Source organism: Neopsephotus bourkii, unplaced genomic scaffold, assembly GCF_033783945.1.
Source record: "Neopsephotus bourkii isolate Nb327-2 ecotype Australia unplaced genomic scaffold, CSIRO-AGI_Nbou_v1 NB_593, whole genome shotgun sequence".
NCBI classification, from domain to species: domain Eukaryota; kingdom Metazoa; phylum Chordata; class Aves; order Psittaciformes; family Psittacidae; genus Neopsephotus; species Neopsephotus bourkii.
This window is the reverse complement of record NW_026901094.1, coordinates 907774-933873: the sequence shown is the minus strand read 5'-3', so window position 1 is coordinate 933873 and position 26100 is coordinate 907774. Positions and strand designations below refer to the sequence as shown.

At 44.5% G+C, this 26100-nt stretch overlaps 2 protein-coding genes and 1 long non-coding RNA gene across 5 annotated transcripts in view; 2 read left to right on the top strand and 1 right to left on the bottom strand.

The window, feature by feature from the left end:
• The first annotated feature begins 1017 nt into the window (after positions 1-1017).
• On the top strand, positions 1018-17628 carry LOC133211310 (uncharacterized). The gene is made up of 3 exons (XR_009725174.1): positions 1018-1888; positions 14375-14445; positions 17492-17628. It is a non-coding gene; the product is annotated as an uncharacterized LOC133211310 (long non-coding RNA).
• On the bottom strand, positions 8174-18238 carry ERRFI1 (ERBB receptor feedback inhibitor 1). The gene is made up of 4 exons (XM_061351567.1): positions 18127-18238; positions 11535-11731; positions 11340-11416; positions 8174-10727 (listed from the first exon to the last, which is right to left on the bottom strand). The coding sequence occupies exons 2-4, from the start codon at positions 11654-11656 to the stop codon at positions 9529-9531; spliced, it is 1398 nt and encodes a 465-aa protein (XP_061207551.1). The 5' UTR covers positions 11657-11731; positions 18127-18238; the 3' UTR covers positions 8174-9528.
• Positions 18205-26100, top strand: part of SLC45A1 (solute carrier family 45 member 1) — a 56500-nt gene continuing 48604 nt past the window's right edge. The window contains exon 1 of one of the 3 annotated variants that reach the window (XM_061351566.1): positions 18205-18344. The gene's annotated coding sequence lies outside the window, so the exon portion shown is untranslated. The remainder of the gene's footprint in view (positions 18345-26100) is intronic. The other 2 variants (XM_061351562.1, XM_061351560.1) reach the window with 2 other exon arrangements.

The window sequence follows — 26100 nt, the reverse complement described above, 5'->3', positions numbered from 1 at the left end:
CTTTAGTTTAGGAGCGTATGGTGATTGGATATCTTTTGCCACAGAACTTTGCTTAAACTGAAGAGGGTGCATCCACTCTTCCCTAACTAGTATCTACCGCTTTGTTCCCTGACAGTTGGAGGATTTGGAGGGTGCATTGTTCAAGAAGGTAGTCCATTAGCATTGTCTGTATGCCTTGTATCATCTCTCAGGAAGATTCTGGTTGTTGTGTAGGCTTCAATGCATAGTTAAGAGTGAGCACTTTTACTGAATTGAGATGTATCATATGACTTAGGAACAGGAATATATACAAGGTGGCATAGATGCTAGTGCCAGCAGTAAATACTTTAAATGCTGAAAACTATATTCCTTCAGAATTAAGGAGTTTACAGATGAAGCAGCAGCTCTGAACCAGAAGAAACAAAGAGCAGGTGGAGAGTGAGCAGTCTTGTTCTGCTGTAGTTCTTTGGCAAGTTTCTTTCCACAAAGGAAAAGCAAAGTACACAGGATGGCACTGTGAGCAGGTGGAAATCCTAACCCAGGAATATGTCCCTCGGAGCAACAGAAAAAGGATGCTCTTCTAGAGAGAAAAGCATTGCCTTTAAAATAGGTGGAGACAGAAACAACACGTAACAGATGCAAAACAGCCTGAACTGTAGTACTTACAGCCATAAAAGTACACAATGGAATATGCTTCATCCAGTAATTACAAGCCCTGGACAGCTTGCTAGCCATTTTGAATATGCATCTTATTTGCTATGACCTAACTACAAGGCATGAAACCCACAGTGACTGTCAGAACAAAGAATGGTTACTTAATCAGATCATTTTCAACAAGAAGATGCATTGTGATGCGGGGTACAAAAAATGATAGAAAATGGTAAAAGACAGTTACCTTCCAGCAGCCTGGATGACATGTAACTTGTTTGGAAAGATAAGCATGTACCAGAAAAGTAGGAAGGTGCCAACTAGAGAATCACGAGCATTGCATCCCTACCATCACGTATGTTCACAGCCTGAAGAAAGGATGTATTGCTGTTCTAGACGTATCCACCACTCCTCTGCATGCACGGACACTCAGCAGAGCTCTGTATGCAGAGCAGGTCCAGCCACACAACCCAGAAGTGAGGGAATAGTATCCAGTTCTCTTGAATCCCAAGTACTCTATCCACTCGATCACTAGTTAAGGGAGTAGGCAGCATTATTGGTTTGTCTTTTGCTGGCCACAGTTTGGGAAGCAGGACTGACATACATTTTAAGCTCCAGAAGCAGGTTCAGGCTTGTAAAACCCAGTACCCTATTTTTTAGGTAACTCATTTCCTCTATATTGTCTAGGTGCACTGAGGGCTCCACTTATTGGCACAGCACTTAGGTAATGCTCACAACTGTGTGTTGTACTTAGTCTCTTTAGTGGCTCTAGAGCCTTTGTGCTTTCTACAGGACTGTTCAACAATTATCCCTTTGTACAACCTTAAATAATTCCTCTGTACATAGAGTTTACGGCACTTCTAGTCCTGTAGATACTCAAGTACCTTTAGCAATTTAATTCAAGGCCATTGCACTAATGGTAAAGGGAGGAGGGAATAAAGTTGATGTAGAGCAGTGACCATCATTCCTTCAAACAGCTTGGAAACAGTTTTACCAGGGTTGAGCAGCAGCTGTGGGCCCTGAGTGCTCATCATGGTCCTGATGAGCTGCTCCTGTGCCCTCTCAGCACCCTCACCTGTGGCCCAGGAGCTCTATGTAAGTTGAAGGTTGGGGCTAGCTCTGGTCTTTGATGAGTTGGAGTTGTCGAGGGGCTTCTGGTCTGGCTTTGGGCTTGCCCCTGCTCCAGAGCTGCCGGGTGGTCAGCTGTGGGGCTGCTGGCTGAAGGTGTTTCTGCAAGACATGCTCAGCTCTCCTTGCTCAGGTATGGTGGGGCTGTGCCCCTCACTGCTGTTGGTGATGCCCTGGCTGGCATCACTCTTGCTTTTGGCTCTGTTTTGCTGTTGCTCTCTGCTAGTCAGTACTGCTGTGTTTGCTATTAGAGAATACAGGATTTGGGGCTGAGCAGTACAGCATCATTTGCTGGCTCTAAACCTGGCAACAGTGATACTTCAGTTCTTACAGATTCTATTCATGGATCATGCTTCTGGAATTCAGGAATTTCTGAATTGCTGTCCTCATGAGAGGTGTATTTCTATTGAGGCTTTTGCAGCTGCAGTTCTTTAAATTAGGTGCTTGGTTTCTCTGTGCTGTTCAGTTCCAGTTAATTATTTTGGGAGACTGGTCTCTGTGTAGTTTCAGAACCGCTTTCTAAGTTGCACGTGTTGCTCTGTAACTCTGGGAGCTGCCTGCTTTTGTACATCGAAACATTTTCAAGTTATAATGACTTCTCCTAGGAAAGCGTTGCTTACTTTGGCACACACGCAGCTCTAGCCTCAGGCTCCCACTTCTTCCTGTATTACTTTGTATATGACTTGGAAAAAGCCCTCTCGTGCTGGAGTCCCCAGCTGGGCAAGATGGTGACTGGCAGGTCGGAAGCTGCCTTGAGTGGTGGCAAATCTGACTGCTGATAGACACTGCAGTTTTTAAGAGGAACTCTCCTGTTGGGTAGTAGGGAAGTGCTGTTTCCAAGAGAACTGGCCACAGAGGATGCATTTATCTGTGTTAACTTCTCTCGTTGCCACATCTGATGTGTGAATTGGTTGCTTTCCCACTGTGGTTTGTAAAGGCGTGCTTTCTGTTCCTTTCAGTCGTGCAGAAGGGGAATGAGTGCTTCCACTAGGAAAGTCTAGGAATAATGCAGCTCCAGCATCCTGTATGGGCTTATGGAGACGTGGGCTTTCCCATCAGCTTCCAAATAAACACTTGGAGCAAAAGGAAGCGGGTTGGTTTTGGGGTGTTCTCCTCCTCGGGGAGCTACAGCCCGTTAACCAGCCCATTAAACCCAGGAGCCCAGCGCCGCTGCCGGGCCCTGGTGGCTGCTCCCGCGGTGCCTCCGGTTCGAGTGGGCCCAGCGCGCCCCCGTGCGGCGGCCGCCGCACACACACCCACACCCCCCCATCCCCGGCCTGGATTCCGCGGGGCAGCGGCTGGGCCGCGGGTGCGTTACTTTGCGCGGAGCCCCGGCTGCTCAGAGCTTGGTGGATCCGCACAGCGAGGCCGTCCGCGGCCGGGCGGGGTCTGTGTGTGCCGCATGGGGCGCTCCCTTGTGCGCGATTGCACGTCCCAGTGTAAAGTTCGGGTGTTACGGACTGGACTGCTTGTAAACCGGCCGCCTTACTCGGTGTGCTGCTTCAGGGCGTGCAATGGCATCCTGGCTTACTGTGGAGACTGCTTGTGATTGTGTAGGGCTGATTAAGCTCAGATGACAGGAGAAGCGTGGCCTGGGAGAGGCAGTAAATGGCCTGTTCTGTTATAGCAGCCGGAGAGGCTGAGCAGTCATGAGCCACGTCCTGTGTGCCACGTTGTGTAACCTGAAGCTAGGACTGGACTGCTGCCTGTGCCTGCTGTCCCTGGCTCAGGGGACTTGTTGTCTGCGCCTCCAGTGGAAAGGCTGCTTGGGGAGTGATGGGGTCCTTGGTCATTCCACAGAACAATACTGTTGGGTGTGTGACTGATAAAACCTCTAGACGAAAATAGCCTAACGTGGTCTCTTCACTCCTAAAAACATGTATGTTTAGACTGTTGGTCTCTACAAAACACTAGCATTAAGCCACTTAAAGCTAGGAGCTAAACAGTTCATCCTTCCTTCAGGCTAGTCTTTCATCCTCAGCTCCATGCCAGTTCTCTATCAGCCTCTGTTGAAGGCAGGAGCTCACTGGCATCCATTTTTACAAGAGCATGTCTCAGGCAGGGCTGTCTGTTGCTGTGGCTTTTAAGGTAGCGACCACTTCAGTTCGTTGGGCTTTTACAGCATGATGGGAAAATACTCTGTGCAACGGCAGCCCTCCCTCCCAGCAGCAAAAGCAGTTCAGGCTATTTAAATCCCATGAGCAACAGAACGTGTCAGGGTGTGTGCTGTCATTTCACCTCCGCCCTGCGTTGTTAGAGGCCTCTGCATTGCCACGTGCCGTGATACAGATTCTGCATCACAAGAGCACAGTCCCAATTCAAATTGCTTAAGCTCTAAGTTCAGGGGCGTGCAACCAGGATGTAGGGAAACTTTTCTTGACTAACTTGTCAACGTGAGAGATGACAAATGAAGTCACCAAGCGCAGCCTAATATGGATGGAGTCTCGGTTTTCCTCTGGACGTTGCTTAGCAGCCAGTAAGTGACAACGTAGGGATTGCAAGGCAGTGAGTAACCTTGCAAAGGTTCACTGGCTGTTTGCTTATGTCTCTCTTGCACCTTGCCATGCAGCACTTGGACTTGACATGGCATGAGCTGATGTGGTCCTTAGTATGAACTTCCCTGAACTCGCTGAGCTCCCAAAGACCCTTATGCCTAAAGACTGCAAAGTGTATAGGGCTGTCTGTGTGTTGCAGTTGCCTTCCAGAAGGGCACTTGCTAGTGCTATCTGTGCCTTTGACATTGTGAGCGTAATAAACACATTGACAAAGTTAAAATGAGTATTTTTGATTACAGAAACATGCCTCTCTGTCACCTGGGTTAGGCAGTGGGTAGAAGATCATCCTTCTGAGCCAGGCTTCATGATCCTATGCTAGATGCAGGACTTGGTACATGGAAGAAGGCCTCTTAGTATTTTATCACCATGGCCCAATGTGCAGTGGTGAGCATCCTCAAGCAGATTCAGGGTGGTGATTGTGGGGTAACCTGGCATGTTTTTTTCTCTGGTGTTTCATGGCAGTATATTTGCTCTCTTCTTTTCTTTTGGCTTTCACATGATAACAGCTTTTGGGCAACAGTTTTAATCTTCAGCAAGAAGCTGCAGGTTTTACACACAAAAGCATCTCTTCCTCTGAATCACTTTGTAAGGAAATGAATAGCAGTGCTGGTTCCCATGTCTGAGTGGCATGCCACTTACAATTTGGAATACCTAACACCTTCTCCAAAATTAACCACAACTGGGATCAAGGTGCACACCAATATATAAATAATATAGCACCAGTCTATGAGCAATCACGGGTGTGTCTTCCATATGTGATTCAGAAAAAATAATGAGCTGTGTGGATGAAAATAGGCATTTGGGTGGGGATTATGCAAGGCCTGAGTTACAATGCAGGATGGGTGGGGGTAACACCTCTTGCAGCTTACAAATGCTAATCACCAGCTCAGCAGCCAGAAATCTCTGCAGCGCCATGAACAAGTATTAATAAGTATATTTAACAAATATTAATAAGTATAATTAAGCTTCATGTGCTGAATTTTCAGTGCCAAGGAGCTATGAGAAATTTTGCTGAATGTTTTCAATTTTAAATGAATAGAAGTGCTTTTGTAAGCAAGCTAGCAAGAAAATAAAAGATTAGGCTACTTTAAGTTTACCCCAGGACCACTCCATACACACACACACACACACACACACACAAAGTCAATGAGTTTCCTAACTGCAGTGACCCTACTAGAGATGAAATTATGCATCTTATTACCCTTAAGTTTCCTTCTTGATGGTAATCTAGAGACTCTGTATTTAACATACAGCTTGTCATAGTGTTTAAAGTGTTTATAAGGGCTACAGTCTGTAATCATGAGTTTGAAGGGTGGGAATTCCACCATGACTGATCTGGTCATCATCTTAACCCTGAGTTCCTGACAAGACTCAGTTTGAATTCCATCAGCAACTACTCCCTGCTGTAATAACTGCCCTTGCCAAATTGGTGGCTGTGTCCTGGACTAGATGGATGCTTTCCTTTAGCATGTCAAACCTACCACTTTAGAAGTGTTTAAAAACTGCTTAAGAAGAAACCCAAGGTTGGAGCAGGAGGAAACACAAGAGCTCTTCTGAAGTTTCAGTACAGGGGCAATTGCACCTATTTCAGTCTGGGAGCAAATGGAAAACAGCTGCCTCCTGGCACCCATGGATGGGTGATCACAACAGTGCTACTGAGGCAAGAAAGAGACTGCTGGGAGTGAGCAGTAACCCCCTCTTTCAGTGAGGAGGCTGAGGGAAGCTTTGCCTTTCTCTAGGTGTACATCTCTCTTCCCTGCTGGAACTCAAATTCCTTGACTCTTCAGGCCTCAGTGTATCAAGTTATAACAACTTTGAAGTGTGATTATTCCAGTCAACTCTATCTGGCAAGGGGCTTCCTCCTCAGAGGCACTGTCAGGCCTTGCCCAGGTGAGCCCAAGCTCTAAATATTCAAATGTGATCAGGCTGTTGCAAAAGCATGTTGTGTCCTGACAAGTCTTATCATGTGCCAGGGAACGAGCAGAGAAATGTCTTCTGGCCAGAACTTGCAAAGCTTCCCCCACAGCTCCACAGCATTAATTACTTGCTTGGAAAATGGAATACACTCCTTGGATCATGCAGACTTTGTCCCCCAGAGCACAGGAATCTGGTGTCCAAGAAACACACAAGTGAGGCTTTGACCTGACTTTGTCAGTGACGCCATCACCATCACCCAGAGACAACTATGGAACTGTGGAGTGAGTCCTCAGTGAAACCTTATTGCTTTGAATTGTTAAAGGGAAAACAGGGAAGCTGCTGAAATGCTCAAGACTTGCCTATAAATTACTTTCCTCATAGTGAAGAGGCATGTGAGTTCTGTAACCTGCTTGAATGTCTTGCTCATAGCCAAGCAGTTCCAGTTGCTCTTTTCAATTCAGGTTCGATCTGCTTTACTTCAGTTACAGTTGCACTAAACTTAGATTCATAGTTTAACTTCTGGAATGAGCTGTAACTGTGCTGTTCCTCAGCTGACCCAGCGGGAAAGAGCTTCCCTACAGACTAATTATATTTATTTAAATGCTCAGGACTGAGTAGACAATACCAGAACTTTCAGGAAAGGAGAATGTAGCTTTTGCTTCTGACAAAAAACTGTAATAGATTAAAAGTCTTCTGGAATTTGGAATTTTAGGAGAGGTTATGCCAGACCATTCAAAAGCACAAGCTGTACCAGGTTTTTAAGCACTGTAAATCTGAAGTTTGTACTCAGAAGTAGCTCTTATTCTGAGGAAGCAGAAGGTGTCTTGCTGCTGCATTAGCAGAAAAGATTTTAGCCCAGTGGCTGGGGAACTTCCACTGCTAAGAGAAATGAAAGTGCATTGCCAGGGTGTGAGCTGGGGAAATTGTAACAAATGCCCCATTGGATACCCAAGCTGTCTTCAGCTGTTAGTCACTTCAGAAGTGCAAGTCAGTAAGCAATACCATCAGGTGTGAAGTGCAATGAGTTAGGACAGAAACCTTATCCCATCGCTGTACTCACAAAGAGAACAGGAAGAGAGACCTGGCAGCAAGGGCAGTGGCTCAGACTCGCTGTTTTACTTATCCAAATGCAATGCCTTGTACATCCAGGAATATAGAATGCCAGGTCTGGCCTCCTTGTCTTGTCAAGAGGGGTTAATTTCACAGCGTGGCTTTTCCCCAAGCGCCTTAAGCCAAACCAATCGCACTGAGAAAGCATGAAGAGCTTTCTGTGGGGCACCTGCATAGGGAAGCTTTCTTCCATCCAAGAGTGGCTTTGCTACTAATTTGAGAGTAAATGCCATTAAGAGCCAAACTGAGATTAGGGGTTTGGGGAATTCATGTGCTTCCAGGTAAGGGGGAAAGAGTAGCCTGTTCAAGAACAGGCACCTAGGCTGAAAAAGAGGGTTCCAAGTATTGGGAATGGAGTGGGACCCAGAAGCAAAAGCTGGAATAAAATAACAGGGCAGTTGATTCGTTTTAGGCTGAGTTCTTCTGAAATGACAACTACTGAGTCTGTGCCAAGCCACAATCAACAAGGAACAAGCTGCAGCTTAGCAGTGTCAATCTGTAACTGAGAAAGTGTTATTTAAGGCATTAGGGTTAAAGCTGCTCAGCTTTAAAGGGGAAGGTTGCAAGTACCCATTTGACATTTTCCACCTTGGAATGTGGTAATGATAGGCTGAATAACTCAATCTTGCAGGATGGTTTATTGCCAGCACAAAACTATAGGCACTGTGCTGCCAGGTAGGAAGGAGGAATTAAAATGAATGGTGTGCAATGTGAGCTATTGAACACTCCTGCAGAAATCTGAATTAAATGCATGCTGAATTCAACATTTGCTACACATTTAACATCATTTAGATGCACAACTGCATTCACTGTTCAATAAAGCAAAACCCAAAATGTATCATAAATATTTTATAACTTTATTAAATTCAAGACATGACAATATTCAAAATACAAAGTGATTTTTTTTATTCAATACTGTACACAATGCAGAAATATCAGTGCATTTCTATAGCATGTATTTCACCTTCATTTAGTTTGTACTAAAACAAATAAAAATTAAGCTTTAAAATAGCTCAAACACCTCATTCAGCAGTTTAAACTGTAAACAGCTTGTTTCTTTCTGTGGAGGAACACATTCATCTTCTGCACCTCCGTTAAGGAGCACCCTGTCTCTTGTGCTTATCCGCAAGAGGATAAATGTAGTCAAAATGAGCACGAGAAACTACCAATGCACAAATGTGGCACCTCAATGAACAATGGATTGCTGAGGCACAATGAGGAAAAACTGAACAGCACAAAGCAGCATCTGAAGCAGCGAGAGATGGGACTGACACTGTTCATAAATGGAATCATGTTTTCCTCATACCTTTCTTCTCCCTTAAAATACTGAACAGAAATCAAACCACAAGACCAGCTTGTGCTGTTTCTGTATTTAATACAGTCAGAATTCCAGACTCTAGGTAAGCATGTTGGTGTTGCTGCCTGCCTAACAGCAGCTGTTGAGCTGCTCGTATCCTCTGCCACTTCCAGGCCACTTTCACACATTTTCAGGATCCAGCAGGAAAAGAGCAGCAGTAGAGGCTTAGCAATAGCTGGTCCAAGTCTCTCCTAGGAAAAACTGCAAAATTGAGCCAAGTGTTGTCTAGCAACTGAAAGAATCCACAAAACCTAACTCACTTTAGAAGTCTTAGTGTCAAATCAAGTTGTAAAATAGGTTAATCTTTCGAAATGCACTTCCAATATGCTTGCCAAGTCTTGAAGTGGATATCAGATCTTGCAGCTACCTTCTCACCAGGTTGGCATATCCTAGCCAAAGAGGACAGAGTCTGTTCTCAGCAGAGCTCCTGTGTTAAAGAACTTTTGGAAATGCCTGATGCAAAACCTGTACTGCATTATCTGCCCTGTTGTATCTTTGTAAGTGACTCATAAGCAAAGCTAGATTGATTTAATTCTTAAATACCATGACTACCAAATACGTTCATCTAGGTAGCATATAACTGGCCAACTGTGACTACTACCCCTCCATATGTTTCTATGGAATCTCTGTAGATTTTCAGCTATACATACCAAGACAAAAAAAGTCTTAAGAAACATATCAGAGATACGCAGCATAAGAGGACTTCACCATCCACTTTCCAGTTCTCAGGGACAAACTGGTCCTACTTCATTATCTGAGAACCTGAAGAACTTTGTAACATGATAAAGTTGAGCTCCATCCTGAACAACTGAGCCGAGACCCTGCTTCCAGAGACTATGGAGAAACCACATAGGACAGATGTTTCCGTTTCAGATGACCAGCTATGTCCACTCTAGGTTTTGAGTCCAGTTTTGCTGGGGCTGAAGTAGCTGTGCAGTCATCAGACCACGACTGAACCTCTGTGCTAGAGCTACTTTCTTCTGCTTCTCTGAAGAATTTCTCATACTTGTCCAAATAGGGAGGCCTCTCAGGCAGCAGGTAGTAGTGCGTTGAACTGGCCTTCTTACCATTTTCAATGATTGGAAGAATGCAGGGGACCCTGTTGGAAGATCCTTCACTATTTTGTCTTTGTAGAGCTTTGCTGCTGACATACTTAGGATCAGGTGCAAAACTCTGGGTGGGGGGCATAACCCCATTGAGGTATGATGGCAAGCTTTTAGGACTTGGCGTGCGGGAATTGCTGCGTGACAAAGGTTCTCTGGGGGGCACTTTTGGTGGCCTGTCTTCATCACTGTATGCACTAGAAGCAACTTCTGCTGACCACCTTCTGTAATCCGGTTTGAGAGCTCTTGGAGGTATAGGAACCCTTGGTGGAATCTCTGGTTTATCTTCATCAGAGTTTGGAGAAGACCTGTTTAAGTGTCCAGATAGTCTTACTACTGGTTTGTTAAGAGATCCAGCTGGCCCAGAATGGGACCTTCGCAAACGTCGATGCAGCTGCTGTGGAGGAGGATAAATACTGGATATATATCCACTTAGGCTTTGTGTAGGGTTGGCATCTTCTGGTTTTGGTCCTGTTGGAGTATCAAAGTATGCGTAGTTGATCTGTCCACAGCCCCTAAAGCTCCGCCGGCTTGGAGCACTGGATTTAAAAGGAGGAAGTTCATAATCTCCTAACAAAAAGTCAGTGTCTGAGCTAGTGAGGAACTCCACCTCCCTGTCAACCTCATCTGGAGTAAGGTCTTCAGAAATAGGCAGAGGGGGCAGTGGCCTGGAACTCCGGTCACTGGAAGATGCAGACAGAAACTGAATTGGCCCATTTTTTATTGGCATGTGAGGAGGTGTTTCTTCAGAAACACAGCCCATGGTTAATGACAGTTTACTAAAGCCAGGAACGAGATGCTCTTCATATCTTGAAATGGGCTGTTCAGTTTTGGGACTTACAGGAGGTGGACTGGATTTCTGAGATGGGACCTGGGTGCAAGTTTCAGCAAAGCTGTGGTCATTCACAGAAGCGTGGCTGGAAGAGTGCCCTAAAAAAGTGAGAAAGTCTTTAGAAACACTCTTCCAAGTAATATTCTAGTGCATGACTTTGCCACTGCACAGATAACATTTAATTCCTTCTAATGCAACAATAAATAATGTCTGCTTAACGCTCTGATAGCAGAAAACAGCTATTACGGATCTTTTCTGGTCATGGATTTATGTATTCAGTTAAGAGAGTAGCTGATTACTTTACTATTTCAGGCCAGTCCTCCGGTTAAATAATGTAGCCTAAGAGACCCCAAGCATCAGCAATAGAACAGTTACAGCTACAGAGATCCCATAAAAGGACTATGACAGAACAACTACTATTTTACTAAATGGCTTTTCTGTTTGAAGCGTAACAGCAACTCAGAGGCCTCTAAGGACAAGGAAAAGAGTGGGTTGGTTTGTTTTAACTCGATCATGTTATTGAAAACCGTTTGGGTTTTCTGTTGGGCTTGAATAGCAGCATTTTCTTGCATCCTATCACCAGAGGGCAGCCTTATATCCAGAATGAGAAAGCTTTTAGTGTGGTGAAGACTTGAGGATTTACCTTTTTTATCCCCAAGACAAATCCAATAGACTAAGTAAATACCAATGTGTTATGTCTTTATACTTACCAATGGATGGTAAATGTGGCTCTGTTGATGGATTCAAATTATACGCCACTGCTATAGGGTCCACGTTAAAGAAAGTACTAAAAGAAAAAGAAGTCTTCACTGTAAATAAACCATCGGTCAGCACTGGTATAAGTATTCGTAATGCTCATCGCATCTGTATGAAGATGCAATAGATGCAATTTTAGCCTCACTCACTTTTCAAATCCACTGTGGCTACCCCAGCAGGTTTTCAGACTCCCCATGCCTTGACTAGTGTGAAGAAATCCGGTTTTTAATGGGACTCTCATCTCCTGAGCAGCAACTCCTGCAGTTGACATTGTGCACTGCTCCCTGGTGATGTCTCACAACCCTAGAAAGTCAGTCCTTGACGGGTTTCCTGAAGTTCTCCTTCCCTTCAAAAGAGAGGACACAAATATCAGAAATGCAAACTTGAGGAGTTCATCTCTCAGCTGAAATGTCAGTATTCTGAGGATATTCCAGCTCTCTGGAAAGGCCTCTGTCCTGGTACCTGCCAAGAGGAAAACTTTGCCAGACTACTACAGCATAAAAAATAGGTAACTCTACAGAATTCAACTGCATAGAAGAAACAAAACCACGTTCAGTAAAGCTATTAATGACCACTGCACATCAACAACTTCAGTTCTTGCACATACACTGCTTAGGCAAAATTCGTCCTCCAAAACAACCTCTAACTTTCTAGTAGCCATCTATCTTTAGTTGTGTCTTTTTGCTAGCAAGTTGATGGTTTCCAGTGTAGCCAACATCTAACAGTCTAGTCTGGTTTAACCTTCAATAGCATAACAAATGGCCTTTGCTCCAATAAACAGCATTACTGACTACTTAAATCAGAATCCAAAACTTCTTTCATATAAAGCAGTCACTATTACTAAGCACTACGATCCTTAGATCATCCTTAAGCCTTTTAGCTATTTCAAACAAACTGGAAAACTAGTGATGTAAAAGAATCTCATCTTAAACTCTCCTGCTGTATTCACATTTATCTGGCCTATTTATGACAGAAAAATGTGTTGGCAACTGCTTTATATTGAACACATAATCATAGTCTAAGGAACAGGTTGACACGTAGGGCTTGCTTTGGGACATTCAGAATGGATTGGGGAAGGGGGCAGTGTAAAAGTAGTCAACGTGCTGAAGACAGGAGATGTTAAGGCCAAGACTATAAGCAAAGTTCTCTGGGTCTGTGCTTCATCTACCCAAACATCCTAAATTCAGCAAGTACAATATAGTCTTGTATGGCTGCTTAAAAAGCCCACAACCTACAAAAACCCCAACCCACCCAAAACAGTTTTCTATCTCTTGAGAATCAAGGATATGACCATTTTCTTTTTAGCATGAGCTTCCTTTTTCCTATCACCTGAAAGAAGAAATTCTACCTCAAGAAAAGTCAGTCAACAACTGAGGGGCTACACTTGTGTCAAGAAACCCCTTTCACAGTATGGTACTGCCAGAAAATGGGGTACAGAAAATAAATGGCTTATGGTAAATCTGTTCAAGACCAGGCATCCTGTGGGGATGTGTAATCCTCCTGTCCTTTAAGAGGAAGGATCCATAATACTTATTTGCAACACTGAGGGATGGGCAGACTCCTAAGCAGGGCTGGAAACCAGGTGCCCCAGGATTTAATTTGCAGTCTGACACCACTATTTGCCTTTTATAAACAATTGATTGAGAAAGAACAACTCTGCTTTGCTTTCCCAAGTGTGAACTGTGTCCAGGATTGATCATTCAAGCAAAACAGCTTCTAACTATAATATGGCATAATGTGCAAGAACTAACCACATTCTTTGAGTCTGATGGTTTTTTTGATCCTAACTTGATCCTGTGATTGCTCTTGGGTCAATGGAAGTGGGATTATACAAAGTGTTTTACCCAGGCATTTAAGAACTCTAAACAGGAGGCTGTTAACTTCCTTTCATAGAAGTGAACAATGGCTAAACTGGTGTTCTGTCTGCTGCAGCAGGCTATTACAGCCCTTCCTGATTTTAGTAAAGACTATGTTCTTCCTTTTCAGACAATCTCCTTAAAAGCTAGCTTAGCCTTGGACATTTTCACATTACCCAGTCAAGTTGGGCCCTTCCCAGAAAGAGGAATTGTAGGTTTTCATAGTAAAATGAAATACTAGCACACAGCCCCAATAAGCAATACCATAGTCCTTGATTAGCAAATGACTTCAAAATCTCTAGCAGTCCTTTAACAGCAGTTCTTCCTTCCCATTCTGTAAATGCAAGCAGAACCCTTGTTTAGGGGGGACAGAAGACTGGAGAAATGCATTTGTCAGAACTTAAGCAGCACCATACAAGCACAGCACCAATTCTAACATGACTTTGTATCACGTTAACTCACAAATAAAACATCCATCACATCAGCTCACACTGTACTGAGCACAGATTATTTTGTGCCTCACAGATACCCTATTAGCAATGAATCTTCAAAAGAAATGAAAGAGAAAGATTCATGAACTTAAGGCTGGTGCCTGTGAAGGAGTTTGTGCTTCCATTTCAGTGTATTTTTCATGTCAAATGCAAGTCCCAAGTTGAAAAATCACTGGTACAGAACACTGATCAGTCAGCAAACAATAGCACCCCATCTCAGCACACATACAAGATGGCCATGAGCAAGACATTGATTATGATATTAAAAAAATCAGATGGGGGGGGGTGGCAGCACAGCCACTCAGTTTGAGAGCACATGTAATGTGCTTGCTGTGATAACCCAGAACCCTTGCAGGGCTTGTCCTCCATCAGATCCCCCACCAAAACCACTGCTAGTAATTACTGTGTCAGCTTTCTGAATGCTGTCTAAATCTCAGCTCTCAAGACTGACAGTTGCACAATCGTGCCTCTGAAATCTGTCTTGAATGCTACGCTCGACTTCTGAAATGGACTTAAATATTGACTTTGGGAAAAGGCAATATTCAGTTATTTCAGTCAACTCTGTGTTTTTTAAAAATAGTGCCAGATTTGCAGCCATAAAACTTGCTGCCTTCTAACAATACGCTCTTTGTGAATCCACAGAAGGTGACTTGCCTCGTGAATGGCCAGTTATGAAACTGCCCTCCATGCCTTCAGCTAGGAGTATCACGGAGGTAAGGCATGTGCTCTTTCACTAAATCGTCTAGTTACTTTTGCACTGGAGTCTAGAGAGTTGGTGCTTGTGTTTTAAAACATGCATAAGCTTGTTTGAAGAACCAGTGTCTTACGAGGGAGCCATGAGGACATGTAATCGAGGAGTACAAACTCTGGATTTTATAGACTGCTCTTGCTAAAGCTAAGCTGTACATACTTCAGAAGCTGCTATTTTCTAGTAATTGGCTTAACATTTTTTCTGAAGTCAGTCATGAAGATAAAGACCAACAGTTTTCACTGTAACCGTTGGTCCAGTCCTGCCTCCCTTAAAGACTTAAGGATCTAAACTTCACCAGAAATCAAATCAAGCTATATTTGCTAAAGAAAATGGACACTGTGCAGTAAATGAAGCATTCTGAATCTCATGCTTGTTTGCACAAAATGGGTTTCCAGTTCCACTGCTTGTTTGCCCAGCTATGGATAGAGTGTAGCACTTGGAAAGATGGAAGCACTCTGAGCACTTTTGAAGGTGTTACAGCTTCAGTGTTACTCAAAAGAAACAGTTAGTTCAATCTATAGTTAGTAATTACTACAGGGCAGCTACAAGCCAGGGCAGTTCAAAGGTTTGTCGGTGCATTAAGAAGCTATCAACACCATGCACTGTCAGGTAACTGCAAAGGAGACACTTTTTAATCATTCATGACTGCTCACATTAACAAATATGGTTTATATTCTAAATACTGGAGATGAGATTGATCTTTTTAATAAGGCTAAATATATCTTCAAACTTGAACTGATGAATGATGAATAACAGGATGGAAATGTCTAAGCTGAAAATGGTCAAATGTATCCATAAACAGTAGGGTAGCTACATAGTGAAGAATGTATATGTGAATATATGGGAAAATTTTTGAGACAAAGTTGAGTTATAAAACATCACAAATACACAATTTTCATATGGATATGTGTCCCTAAATACCTGTTATAGAAACTAAGCAGCATTTAATGTATTTTAGCTCAATGCCTATCACTGATCACACAGAGACTCTTACTCTGTTCCCTGCTCTTCCAGCCCCAGTGCAACCAAATATTTGAGGTCGAGTCAGGTTTGTAATAAAGAAAACCTTTCTGGTATGCACAGTAGACCAAAGCATGCTCTAGAATGTTTCACTTAATGGCTATGGAACACAGCAATTTGCTGTACAGAATTCTGAATGCCTGCACTGATTTTGGGCAGCTTTTAGATGTCTTGGAAGAAATGGGAAAGAGAAAAGGGGGGAACTAAGACCTAATTACTGTTTTTGGGAGGGGAGGAAACGTGGCCACCTTAAATCCACCACCTATTTTTGCTCACCTTGCCACCACATATCTTTAACAAATCTCAGAAGCAATTCACAGGAGGAGGGGCACATTTTTGCACTACAAGTCATCCACTCCAGCTAGCTGTTCCTTATTTGACAATGTGATGTAATTTCCTTTTTTCCTTTGACTTTCTATTTAACGTAAGCACCTAAGAGCCACCTCTTTTAATAGTGAAGTATTTTGGACTTCTAATTTAACTTTAGACAGCCCTAAGAGCTGTTAGTGTAACTTTCAGGAACTCCATATGCTTAAAATACTTATATCTTACTTACTACACACCAAACCTCCACAGAGCAGTTCAGTATCCATCAGTGTCACAAACCTAATCGTGCTCAATACAGACCTTAGGAGATTTTTCCATGTATAGGAAATACAGTTGTATAAATGAGGCATAATCTTAAGCTTTGAGAGATTCTTCTACACGTTCTGCCAACCAGAAATAGACGGCTCTGTGGTACAAAGTTTAAGACTACTCACTTAGTAAAGATGGATAAAAATGCTTCTCAAATCACAGGAGGTTGCAAATAATATTAATTCTGCAGGTATACCCCAGCTGATGATAAGCAGAAATTTAAACAGACAAATGAGCTGAACAGCAGACAACTTACTTAGATTACAATAGTTATTTCTGAATATATTCAATGAACCGCAGTTTATCAGGGAGTTTAAGTTCAGTTAATATTTGGGCTGCCATTTCACGGTCCTACACAGCAACTGGGAGGAACCTGTAAATTGCCAGTAGAAAACTAATAATTAAATAGCAAGACAATTGCCTTGCCTCTGCTTGTCAGATTTCAGATGCATGCTTAAAGTATGGTACTTCACCCTCCTGAAAATTTTAATGTGAATATATCCAGCTTACATTCAGGAAATAAAAATTCCTGTATAGCTGACTCAGTCACAAGCATAGCATTAGCCACGCTGTGATAAGTTTTAATTCTGTTTTCCACTACAGAGAAGTGGAATTGTTTTCTTCTGGAATAATTCCCCTATTATAGGGGATGGCAGACACAGGGCTTCACACAGAACATATGCCCCCTCAAAAGATGGGTTTCTAGTATCAAAAACCAACTGAACAAAAAACTGTCCCACGTAGGTAAATTGCTAAGGAAGGATAACTAGCTCTGTGCATAAAGTAACAGGGGTGAATGAGCAGTATGGTTTCCTCTTCTTTAAAAGCTTGACCAGCTTATAAATCCAATTCAGAAATGTTTGTGAGGCAGAGGCATCATTCACCTATCATTCTTGTATGACAGATTCAGGTATCCCCAAACTGAACAAAGAGACCTTGCCCCCAGAGCCTTTCCCACCCAGTTTATCAAGGTATACTTAAGTACTGTTTATCTTTAGATCAAGCCTAGCAAGTGTTTTGCTTATTGCTTCAGCATAGGGTCCTTAGTTTATGCACTTGTGACACGAGACCACTGAAGCCTAAGAGTCGCTCTGGACTGCTCCCTCTGGGTAGCCAACACGGGGCATGTCTGCATCAGGCACACATGCTCAAGAGAGGCACTGAAAATACTTTAGGGGTACAGTGCTATCTCCAGATTTAAACACCACAGACTGGCTATTTTAGAAAATCGAACAGGAGTGTGTACTGGGGTATTAGGTCATGAAGAAATGTTTATTCTAAATTAAGCCATCCTAAATTAGAGTGCAAAGCACAGAGCCTGAGCCCGCAATGCGGTCTCTGTTTACTCACAGGAGCAGGAGGAGCAGCTCCGAGGCGAGTGAGAGAGAACACTGATACTGGGTTCGGGGCTGGCAGAAAACGCGTGGCATGCCACGTTCATTTCCAGGAATGTGGCTCCGGGCGCCCCTGACCGCGGGTCCCACCCGGAGTGGCTTCTGCCGTGCAGGCGCGCTCCCCGCCGCGGCGACCCGAGATGCGACCGCGCAGGTAAGCGGCTCAGCGGCGGGTCTGGGCCCCCGGTGCCCCTTCCCCACCCTCTCGACAGCGCAAGGGCAGAAACCGCGCTCCCACTCCTCCCCAGCGCTCCTCCTGGGCCGCGGCCCGCCGCCATACCCCCGCCCGCCCCGCGCCCGCTGGCGTGGGCCGCGCTGGGACCGCGGCTCCGTGCCAGGGGCTCGGCCAACCCTGGCGCTGCGGCCCGGGCGACCCGCAGGTCTGCACCCGCTCTTTTCCTCGGCGGCGGGGGCCCGACGCGGGAGGTACGGGGCGGCCCCGGGCCGCGGCCGAGCCATACCGGGCGGCTCAGGTGTGCGGCGGGCGGGAGCGTCCTCGGCAGGCCGCGGCGGAAGGGACACCCCACCGCCATGGCAACGGGCAGCGCGAGCGCGGAGCGGCGGGAGGTGCCGCGGCGGGGGCCATCACTTACCCCGACAGTGTCGCGCAGCTCCGCATGTCCCTGCGCGGCCGCCGGCGCGACACGCATGCGCCGAGCCCCGACAGCGCTCGGTCACTGCCGCACCGCGCGCGGACCGCGGCTCTTATACCGGGGGGCGGAGCCGCTGCAGAGCCCGCCGCGCCCACCGCGCGATGCGCTCCAGTCGGGAGCTGCCTTAAAGGGGCGATGGCCGCGCGTGGGTGGTAAAGGTGCGGTGGCGGGTTCCAGGCGGGCGCTGCCGGGAGGGTGCGGGCCTGGCCGGGCGGGGAGCGGGGGCTGCTGCGGGCTCCGGTGGCGCTGTCCACTTCTCCGGGCGCGGCTGTGGGAATGGCCGTCGGTGCGCCTTCCGGGCAGCGCTGCCGGCGCGGTGCCGCCCCCGCCTCGGCGCCCTCCGCCCGAGCCTCCGGGGCCGGACGCCTCCGGGCGGCGCGCGTTCGCCGAGCGGGCTCTGGGCGGGGGTGACCGGGGCACGGGGCAGGCCTGGGAGCTATCGCCCATGGGTTGGCCTGACGGCGCGACTGAGGAGCCGCTGGGGACCGGGGCCAGCGCAGAGGCTGCGCGGCACCGTGGGAGATAGCTCTCGGTTCCTTCACAGCGGAGTGGGGAGCACACCCCGGCCGGCAGAGGCTGTGGGGCACCGCTGGTGAATCCCTGCCGGCGCCGAGCTTTCCCCGCGGCGGCCGGGTTCCCCGAGCACCCGCCTGGTTCCCCAGCTCTTCGGCGTCCTTTCCTGCCCCGGCCGGCTGGTTCCCGGGGCACGGCGGCGGTTCTCGTCCCGCGGCCCTCCTTTCCCTTGGCTCGGGAGCCGCTCCACGCCACCCGCCAGGGGGCGCTCGCTCTCCCGCCCCACGGGCCCTGAGGTGGTGGGGAAATGGCGGCGGGGGCTCCTGTGGTGAGAGCGGCCTCGCGGTCGGTGTCAGGGTGTTTTACAGTCACAAACGTTCACAAATAGTGTTGTGTCCTTCGGTGTCTCCAGAAGGAAACAGTCACCAACGCTTTTCACTGTTCGCTGCTGTGAGTGTTATTTTTTCCTGAGCTTCACGTTGAAATAAATCTAATCATATGTGGGTTATCACAGATCTGACAGTGAATCTTGTGTCTGGACTTGGCATTTGTGGTGGTAGAACACAGTGGTAGAGCAGCAGGTTCTCAGTAAAAGCCACTGTGTAAAGGATTGTGAGTATTTGCAGAGGATACTGTTTATTTACAGCATAAACAACGTGAACCTGGTCTGGTCAGTTTTGCTGCGCAATACAATCGTTTCTTTGTTGGACAAAGGAATGTCAGTTGGGGCTCTAAAACCCCCAGCACTGAGAGCTGCTAACAATAGGATTAACCAAATGTGTCTGCTATGTGCAGTTTGAGCTGCAATAGTTATTAATACTGCTAACAAGAATGCTTGCTTTCACTGCAGGACGTTGTGTATGTTTGCAGGTTACTTCTGCTTTCTCTTTTGGGGTTTCTGGTGACTTGTGGTGAAAGTTCCCCATTTGCCCTGGTTCTTAGGGCCTGTAAGCTCTCCTACTGCATATTTGTCTCCTAAGAACTGCGGTGGTGTTTCTGTGGATGAACCGCACACGCAGCAGGAGTTATTTCATGGTTGCATAGATGTGTTAAAGTAGGGTGCTGGGGGTTTTGGTGGTGGTTTGGGTTTTGGGAGTTTTCTGCCTGGTTTAAATTCTGGTGTATTGATGTGCCCGCTGATGGTGCAAATACCGAGTGTTACAGATGGATACAAAGGACAAACTTCTTCAGAGTGTTGACATGCCTTCAGTAAGACAGACTTCTGCTGTGCCTCCATGGTGTAACGAGGAATAATAGATGTTTGGGTTTGACTTGTTTGTGTCTGAGAATCTGTGGTCCAGGCAAAGGCCATTCTGGTTTCCCCTGCAGATGCTACCCTATGGGCTCCGTGCTTCCATCAGGAGGCCTGGTTTTACTCAATTAGAGAATTTAGGAGTCAGTTCATGCGCGTTGAATTTTTGTCTCTCACTATTAAATGATTTTTGGTCACAAAAACCCACTGCCTTAAATTTCTGATTGTTCTACTGAATAAAAATGTTTAGTAATTCTGTCACTTGTTATATTTCTGTGTTGACTTGTGCACAGAGGCAGTTGAATTCTGAACCAACAGTTACATTCTTATTTCTCTCCCTTCTTTGCAATATGAAGTTATTTCAGGACTCTTAAACCAATTCACAGTTCTGCAGGCATGTGTAAACCACTCTTTGCAATTTGCTAATTGCCCTAGAGACTAACTCCTAAATAATCTTGGACATCCAGGTTGGTTAATAACAAGTCTGCTGGAATAAAAAGCACGACAGTTCAAGTAGTATTACAAGATGATTTAAACCTCTTTTATACCCTGTTTTGTCTGTATTTAATAAATGAAACATCTGAATTTCTTGAGAAAATACTGTTATGGACTTTCATTCATGATATTCCTTTGCAGAGGAAATTCTTGTGATAATGGCTGTCCTTTGATCAGAGCTGTCCTATTACTAGCTTGTTTTGCAGTGTATGCCTCTCAATAATCTCAGTTCCCTTGATACTTCCCATTTTCAACACTTAAAAGTTTTCAGTTGCTATTTCCGTGTGTCTTGAGAGTGACAAGGCACAAATGTCAGCAGTGGGTGCAGAAGTGAAAGGCAAAATCTCTTCAGAAAGCTAGAAATTTAATAAAGCAAAATTTCACACTGAAAGATAACATGGGAAGATATATATTTTAAATACAGAACGTCAGATACTGCTCTTGTACGGTCCTTCTTTAGAGTGTCATGATTGTTTTGGTGAGCCAGCTTCTATAAATATTAACTTTGTTTTACAGTAGCTGCTGTATTATTGCTTAATCCTGATTATTCACAGCAGCTGCTCTTGAGCAGGAAGCTTAGGGTTTTTCCATGTTTTCTGGCAAGCGTGCCTCTCGTCTGGTTACCTGAAAGGGAGGGAGTGAGTAGCTTAGATATTCTTCTGCCTTGTTAATGACTAGAAAAGGTAATTGTGGTAAGTCATCAGAGAGGAAAAGCTTTTCTGAAGAGAGGTAAAAGTGTAACTTGGATGCTGTGGTGGTAGTTTTTGCATGACTAGTTATGTTTATGGGGGTGATGTAGATAACGCTTCTACAGCACCTCCAGAGGTGCTTCTGCAGAGCAGGGACCATCTGTCACATTAGTTAGTTCAGATGGAGCCTTTATGGAGCCTTTAGTAAGGGATTGCTTGGGAAAAGCAAACCTAGCAAAAAGCAATGCAAAGAATGGTCTATGAATAAATATTTCCATCATGAGAATTCATGAATTCTGTAATTATTTGATAACTTAAAATTCCACCCACTGGCCTTGGCTTGGATACTGACTTCCAAAATGAAATAGTTGACATGTCCAAATTCCCTCTTTTTTTAAAAATCACAGCCTTTACCTCAAGCAGAATCAAGATGCACACAAGTTAAACCGTGTGTGATAGTTGAAGTTGTTGCATTTTGTAGGTTTTGTGCAGGTCCTTTGTTTTGTGGTAGTCTGACAGAATGGCTCTGCGTCTGCATATTGAGGTTAAGAAGTCTTCGTGGCACTCCTGCTGTGGTACTGCATGCTTTATGGCAGTATGCAGAACATACACAGGTAATAACATTCTTAGTTGCCTGAGTTTTGAACATCCATTGCCCTGAAGTGAGGGAAAGCAAGTTAATTCAAGGGAGAAAACAGTACATACAGGACACAAAGGAACTGCTGTAGTCTCACTGAACTGATAGCAAATCAGAGACTGTGGTACAGTGGTGTCAAACTCGTGTGTTCAGACATAGAGAAATCATATTGCCCAAATTAGGAGTTAAACTTTTTCCTTCTATTCTTGTTATACAAGGGATATTGTACAGTGTACTGTGGTACTTACTGCGAGGTAGGGAAGGATGTGTAGGTATGCAAGGAAGGGGCAGAAACAATGAGTTCGAGTGTAAGACGTATCCATAGATTAACAGTGCAGACTCTCATTGCAAGGGTAACAATATACTACTGTGCAGATCGGATGCTGAAATTCAGCCTTGTACAAGGGCCATTACTCAGGCTTTGTGCAAATTCACCCTATACAAGACTTAAAAGCAATTGGATAACACTAAATTGCCTCTTAAGTCATCATAGAAACTGACACAGATAGCAAATCTTTTATGCTTCAGGCATATGGAAGTGGTTTGTGATGCAAACATACTATCTAAACGGAAGTACAGCATGGCTTTTGGGAACTCTCATCTGTGTACCTTGATTACATGTCTGTCTGAATGCTGCAAATGTCCAGAACTTCTACATGGCTTCAAAAACCCCATGCAGAGAACCTGGTGAAAGAAAAATCCATTCAGGCTGTAGAGAAAGTGCCTTGTATCAGACTGCTGGGAACTGGGAGGACATTGCCCAGTGCCCTAAACATCTCATTTCCTTTTTCCCCCATGCTATAGCAGTACTGGATTTAATTGGACCTTGGGATTTGAGGCAGTACAACTGCTGTTAGGTTAGACATAAATTTTGCTTTTCCTTTCGTATTTCAGTCAGACTCTTCCATCGTTTCTTGCCTGTGTAATTTGGTACACAATGATTTAATTCTACTTACAAGATACAGCTCTGGTCTTCTGTCCTGAATCCTTCCAGGAAGGGACTCCACTGTTCTTTGAATTTGGAGACAGCAAAGAAAGGAACAGGATTAGGAGAGTGCTACAAAACTTTTTCAGTGTAAGGATTCATCATTGCTGTGAATGAGGAATATGTGCTTGCTTCACTGGTCAGATCTGTATGAATGCAGTTACACCAGGCAGGTATAGGGCAGAATGAGTGTGTTGCATTTCCAGTTTAGCCAGAAGACCCACAAAAGGGAGGAAACTCATGGGTCAGTAAAGGAGGGCTAAATTAGAGGTTAGCATATTCAAGTGTCTAGACAGCAAATACAGACATACTGCAAAAGTCAGTCTGTCAGGGAGTGGAGAGTCTAGATTAAAAAGCCATTTCAAAGGCATGTTGCCTGGATGGGGTAATCATGTGCTGAGACTTTTTCAGTACATAAGCATAAGTTGAGTGAGGGAAGAGATCAAAAAAGGACACAAAGATTGACACAGATTCTGTAGGAGCTTAGACTGGAATGGAACTTGATAAATTAAATATAGCTGGTTGTTCACACTTGTGTTCCCCAGAAATGGCTACAGCTACATCTGTTTTCTGCCATCCGTTCTGTAATAGCTGAATGCCTCGCAGAAGTGTTGCATCCATGCTGCTGCTGTAGGGACACTGTTATGCAGTCCTCCCAGGCTGAGTTCATTCTTGCTCTTAGGCATGTAACCTGGTCATCAGGAAGCTGAGCTTCGGTCTGGTGAAATAACCCAGAGTTCACTTAATCCGTTATTGGATGTTTTTAGAGCAGTGTTGAGAGCTGTTCCACTGCAGGATACTGGGCTGATCAGGAGAAACAGAGGAGCTGACTCAAAGCCCAGTCTAACTGCCCTGTTGCATCCCATCTCCTTCCTTACAGAGCCAGAGGGCTTGCTGTCAGCTGACTGGCTCCCCTGTTTTTATGCCCTTTAGGCACAGTGTTTCAAACAAGTGCAGTGTTATACATAATGACAGTTTGGGGGAAGCTCCTGGAATCTCCGGACATGCAGTGGTAGGGTCTTGCAGCACTGCTTAAGTTCCTTCTGACCCTTCCCCAGAGTGTATCATATTCTTTTACCTTTGTCTTTTATGCTCTTTCTTTCTCAGTGTGCTTTTTCTGCCATGGTCATCTCACTACACAGTCATTGTCTTTGTGGCAAAGCTAAATGGCCAGAGAATGGTAGGATATACTCACACAGTATTTTGCAGGTATCTGTGGTAGCTGTTCTTCAAAACAACTAGAAGCTATGTGAGTAGTGGCATAGTGCTCAGCTTGAGTTGTTATACCCGACCTTGTATGCTGGCTTTGATAAACAGCCAAAGTGTACTTGTATCTGAAAGCTGCAAAACACCTTCTGTGTATGTAGTGTTTCTTATCTCTGCCAGGGAAGGTTTTATGTCTCTTTGCTTCCTGAAATCTCAAAGGGTTTGCTCACTGCAAGAAGCTTATCTGATGCAGGGGCCTCTGAACTGGTCCTTGCAGGAGGTAAAGGTTATATATTACTCTATCAAAGACACACAGGTAAGGGACATGAATGAGATCAGGCAGTTTGTTTGTGGAAGGAGCCAGTCCTGGGTGGTGTGGGGCACTGCAGCCACTGAGCTAATCTCAGCCACGTTGCATTGCTCAGTCTGAGACTCATCAGTTGCTGTGGCCAGACCCTTGTTTGTCAGGACCAAACATGAACTCTTGAAAAATAACTAAATTCACTTAATTTAGAAAGAACTATAGCAGTCAGCTTTTTGCTTTCTTCCTTTTACTGTGGCTTCTTCCATCCTTTCTACTTACTAAAGGTAATGCCATAGTTCTTTTGATAAAATTGTTTTTTTATAGAGTATCATCATAGGTGCAGCTTATGATCTCTACAAAATAAATCGTAAGCAAAACTGACAGCCTAGAAATACAGCATGCCACTTAAAACATAACCCAGGGAAGCTTGGGATGCCTTATGTATCAGTTGGGTCTTTGGGAGACCTCTGAAACCTTTGGAAGGCCTCTGAAACCTTTGGAAGGAGATTTCACACACTTTAAAAGATTGGCAAGTGAAATAGTGTGTGGCTTCAATGAGCTGGGGAGTTAAGAACAGATTGAGAAGGAAGGACAGCGAGGGTAAAGCTCAGTGGGTTCTCATTCTGAACCAGTAATTTCAGTTGAAAGGTTTTATATATAGAGATGGTATTTGGAAACAGTTGTGTGTCATTGCAGAAATTAATAGTTTGGTAACTTGATTCCCAAACAGTGTAAAATTAATTTTATTCATACTTGAGATTCTTCCTGTATAGGGCATGTGGAAGGGGACACAACAGTCTGCTGAGCATCTATATTTTGAGATGTGTACTTGTATTTGCACTACTAATGCCTCGCTACAGACATCCCCAGCAAAGAGACTGTGCTGCTGACCTTGCCTCTGTTTTTTTTTTTTGTCATGTCCAAATCTGGCATATCATTCATAAAAAGACATTAAAAACACATCTTTAATGCAGACCTAATGCTTACTTACCTGAGTGCATCTTTGTGTCTACTAATGAAACACTGATTTTCCGAGAAGCTAAGCACTCTAGGACCTAATGATTTTGCTGGAAAAAAAGATTAGTCAACATCTCTGCATTTCAGCTCTTCCTTGTGTCTACACATGGAATTAAACAGCTGATATTTGAAGTATTTATTTAGAAGTACTTTTAAATTTTGGTGTCTCTGGTGCCCTGTCTCTAATTAAGGTTATATCTGCTCTTAGGAGTGAGAAACAGGAGCTTTTGAGGGTCTTGCTCTGCTGTTCACCGTCTTCACATATCACATAAACTTGGATAGATTTATGGAAATACAGATTAAGAGAATAATGTGATTCTGTGTTTCCACCCCAAGAAAAAAAAAAACCCCAACCCCCCTAAAAAACTGTATTGTCCTCCTTTAATAAACTACACTGAAATATATCGAGCACTGTTTCAAATGATCAATTGAATTCCCTTCTGTGGTCAAACTTAAGAAATTCATGAGGGGAAATGAATTTAATCAATTTGTTGGATTTACAGTGCCGAAAATTCACGTGAAGTGTTACACAGTTGATTTGAGAGATTAATATAAATGATGGTGGAGGTTTTTGGAGCAGCTAAATAGCTTGATTTTAGCACATCTTCGATTTGAACTACTTAAGTTATATGGTTTGTCCTGTCATAAGCATCACCTAACTGTTAATCAAAACCACTGTCAAATATGTAACCTTTAGTCAGTTTGGAGGCATTTGAGTTTTACATTTTTAGTGTAGACTTGTGGTAATGAGATGGAGCTGTTGAAAGTAAAAGTGAAGAGTAAAGTATGATCAAACTGAATTTGCTGTTGAGCTTA